Source organism: Mesitornis unicolor, unplaced genomic scaffold (assembly GCF_000695765.1).
Source record: "Mesitornis unicolor isolate BGI_N332 unplaced genomic scaffold, ASM69576v1 scaffold8854, whole genome shotgun sequence".
Lineage (NCBI taxonomy): Eukaryota > Metazoa > Chordata > Aves > Mesitornithiformes > Mesitornithidae > Mesitornis > Mesitornis unicolor.
In genome coordinates this window covers 159-4,012 of record NW_010182017.1, presented here as the reverse complement: position 1 = coordinate 4,012, position 3,854 = coordinate 159, and the positions used below count along the sequence as shown (strand labels likewise).

The following is a 3,854-nucleotide window of genomic DNA, read 5'->3' as shown; positions in this document are numbered from 1 at the left end:
CTGCACTACTTTGCTCAGCAGTTCTGCCAGCAGTACCTGTCTGCATGTGTACAGTAATACTTACTTGCATTGATGTAGCATACAACAGGGAAATGGAGGAATAGAAGCCCCTCCTGTATCTGCAGATCTTACAGTGTCTGTAAGACAGTGCCAGTAAGTTTCTGAAGGACAGAATACACCTGAGATGCTTCATGCCCATTTGGCCACACTTTCCACAGATAGTTTAAATGCCTTCCCTGTGCTGAGTCACATAACACATGCTGCCAGTCAAAACAGCGAGAAAGAACCCAGGATTCCATACATTACTCCCAAATCTAGAACAATATAAGAGGGTTTTCTGTCACAGAAATACCAGTGACAGAGTTGTGAAACTGTTGATATCATCTTCTCAGCCCAACCAGTCCAACTTGTCATTGTTGTAGTTGAGAGGCAGAACAGTATACCTGCAAGGACACTGCTATTCAGTTTGCCATGTGAGAGAAGAAACAGTTTTATAGGGCACACAAATGTCATAAGCAGCCAGTTACTAGATAGCGAATATAGACATTTAATTGCCATTAGGTTGGAGTGCAGGAGAGGGGAAAGCATCTATAGACCACTGAAGACAGTGCTGACACTGTAAGGCTTTAACAGGAAAAACGTTACTGTAGAAAACTATACAACTGTGAGTTATTACCAGAAAACAGCTGTGTATCTTCCTTCTAGAAAGCAAACTACCTTTAAGATTCTTAAAACATATTAGTAAGCTTGGGGCACACAGTGGACATGTTCTACACCAGTTTATTCCAAACACTGGATTTAGGAGAAAGTACAGGTTCGTGATATTTCTTTCACTAGATCTTACAGAAGACATTCTGATGACACCATCATCCACACAGCGTATCCATGAACAGTGATATCCAAAGTGTGCTGCTACCACTGAATGATACTTGGTGAATGCTTGAGGTGACATTAAAGTCAATCATTAGAATCTTTCTCTCTCAAGTAAGCAAACATTTAAGGCAGAAACATACCAAGATGTGAAAAAAAAATAATCCCCAGCAACCTTGGGAATAAGAAAGGCTAACAAAGCACACAAACTCAGTTTTCTGATTAAAGACTTTAGCTTCTAAAAGTCTAGAAAAGGCAAATAGTACCTTTCTTTGGCATGAGAAGCAACTGGGATAATGTCTTTTCCCCAGAAGTCTTTGGAGCTTTGTTTACTGAAGAAAAGCAATAAATGGTTTTCTGATCATTGCATTTCTTTGTATGTTTGGGGTTTTTTGTTGTTTTTAAGAACTCCCTGAAGAGGGATGAAGAGATTTATTTTTGTTGAAATGAACTGTGTAAATTACAAGATTCATCAGCATAAGGCAATATTACTCCAGATACCTAAAAACTTAGCTGTCTCCTTTTAGCTTGTAAAGTCTCTCCTAAGAGCCTGAAAACTAATCTGAGGTTCTTGTACACGTTAAGCTGAGTCTGATGCAAATGACCATCCCACAGCTTGTGGACTGTAGCCTTTGGTGAAGGAAGTGAGAGGGCTGCTGTTAGCACAGTCTGCCTTAGAAACAGGTCATCATGTTTGACCTTGGCTTTCTCTAGTAATTCAACAAGCACCTATCAAATCTCATTTGAGGGAAAGGAAAGGAAGGATGGGAGAAATGATTAAACCCCCCCTCAAGGCCATGCAAAAGAGCTGCAAAAGTACATTTCTGGCAAGCAGAATAATTTTGCTCTCTAGCCGTCCTTAGATTTAAACCTGAACCCATTACATTGGTCCTCTCACCCCTGAACAGAGGAGTGCCCTGCAGCCAGATGCTCCCAGCTCTCCTTTCCACTTGAATGGCACAAAGGGGCTGCACAGACCCTTGCTCTGTGTTTACCAGTCAACTGTGCTTTATATCAGAAAACAGAATCTAAAAATTCCAGACAGAGCCCAAAGAGGGTCCTCAGTGACTTAAAGAGCTGTACCCACCAACGCAGGGTCAAATTCCTGTCTTCTACTGTAGTTATAATGAACAAGGGAAATACCTGAAGGCCCAACTCCAGAGAAACTTTCAGAAGAGTGATGTCTGGCAAGTTGTCCATGAGTGTTGCTATTTTAAATGCATCCTGGGCAAGTTTGAAGATGTGTGATGAGGAGTGAATATTTTTCTGGATGGATTCTAACACTGTTTCCAGCCTCCGAACATCACCTGCAAGGTGTAAACAGAATCGCCAAAACAGAACAAGCTCGCAAAACATCCAAAGATGCATTATAATTGAGCCTGCCATTGCAACACAATAGTATGATGTTTCAGTTATACACATTTTGTTTTTTATAAACCTTCCATAATTAAATCACATGAATGAAAGATACAAGACAGTACAAACTCCTTTAGTGTCTGATGGTGTTAATGTAGTACATGGCCAATAGTCATTCTGATTTTTGAATTTTAGAAGTGATTTTTCCACTCCTGGGTTTCACATTGTGTGTCAGAAGAACAAAAAGCTGTCTTATCAGCCTCAAATCAAGCCCATCTGGCTACTGTCTAGCTAGTTTAACCACTTTGCTAGAAAATTAAGTGACAGGTATAAGTAATTTTAGTTTGTTGTTCCCATTTCAAGCTCCTGTCAGGCTGCAATTACAGAATCACAGAATTACTGAGGCTGGAAAAGACCTCTGAGATCATCAAGTCCAGCCTATCCTATTTGGATTCCTAAATACAAGTTTTATAATCTGTTTATTCCATGCAATATTAAAAGCATGCATTTAGTTGAGTACCTTTGGCTGCTGTTAGCATGGTCGATGCCAGCTCACACTGTTGGGATTCGATGTGACTTAGGGTGAACCAGCGGGGATATCGGTTTGGAACAACTGATGCAATGTGGTGTGGGCGGGATATGTCTCCCGAAGGAGCTGTAGATTCCAATACTAGCAACCTGAAATAAGTAAGAAATCTTCTTTCATTAAATCATTATATTAAGTTACTCATAGGCAAAACTAAAGCTGCAAGAAAACTTGACCTTGTTTATGAAATGTGCAGTTTTGGGTATAAAGATATTGGAAAACCACTTTTCTTCTTGGAGAATCTTAAAAGTCCATTTTCCAAACTTGCCTACATCAGTGGACATCTGCAGGAATTCACAGGACAATTAAACCATCTATTAGCCAAGGCAGCAGAGACTTTCTGCATCATTCATAGAGTTGAAGTGTTTTTCCCCTTCCTTGCCTCAGTCATTGAACCATAGCCTTCGGGAAGGAAAGTGGAGTAGTTCTCCATCATACTGAGAACATGTAATTATTTTCCAATATTTGGAATATACTTTCTTTACTTGCAAATGCTTAAAGTAAGGGAGAGGGATATTAAACAAGTAATTTGGATTTTAACCTTGCAATAAATTTAACATACCAAAAAGGACATTTTACTGTTCAAATGCGATCTATTTTTTAAAGTCTTTGAACTCCAGCCTATCAACATTTGATAATGCGCATGCTAATATGAAAAAAAAGACTTCCCTTTTGATTTGTATCAAGAGTAAAATCTCTTCCCTTGTACCACTGAGACACCTCTTTATATAGCTTTATATACGTAAAAATAAAATACATATAAATTCTTCAGATTATTTTTTCCCAGCAGAGAGAGAGGGAGGAGAAAAAAAGATGCAGTATTAAATGGTTTCAACAAACAGGAAAAATCCCAACTACATAAAGCAAAAAGGATTATTAAATTATGAGTAACAGTAAATAGACAAAGAGCAGGAAAGGAAGAGGCTGTTTTGGGGAAATCTTTTACCACTTTGAATTTTACTGCCAGCTTCTATGTTCCTTTGCTGTGAAAAGAAATGCTGTTGTGTATTAGTGGCTTTTATGCAATTTTGGCAAGACTAGG

At 38.9% G+C, this 3,854-nt stretch overlaps 1 protein-coding gene across 1 annotated transcript; it reads right to left on the bottom strand.

Annotated features, from left to right (window-relative positions):
* Positions 1–1,763: 1,763 nt before the first annotated feature.
* Positions 1,764–2,904, bottom strand: LOC104539944 (zinc finger SWIM domain-containing protein 6-like; the record flags this gene model as incomplete). Its single annotated transcript, XM_010183623.1, has 2 exons — positions 1,764–2,177; positions 2,747–2,904. Coding segments are annotated over 2 exons (451 nt in total), but the record flags the coding sequence as incomplete, so codon positions are not given.
* Between the last annotated feature and the right edge of the window lie 950 nt (positions 2,905–3,854).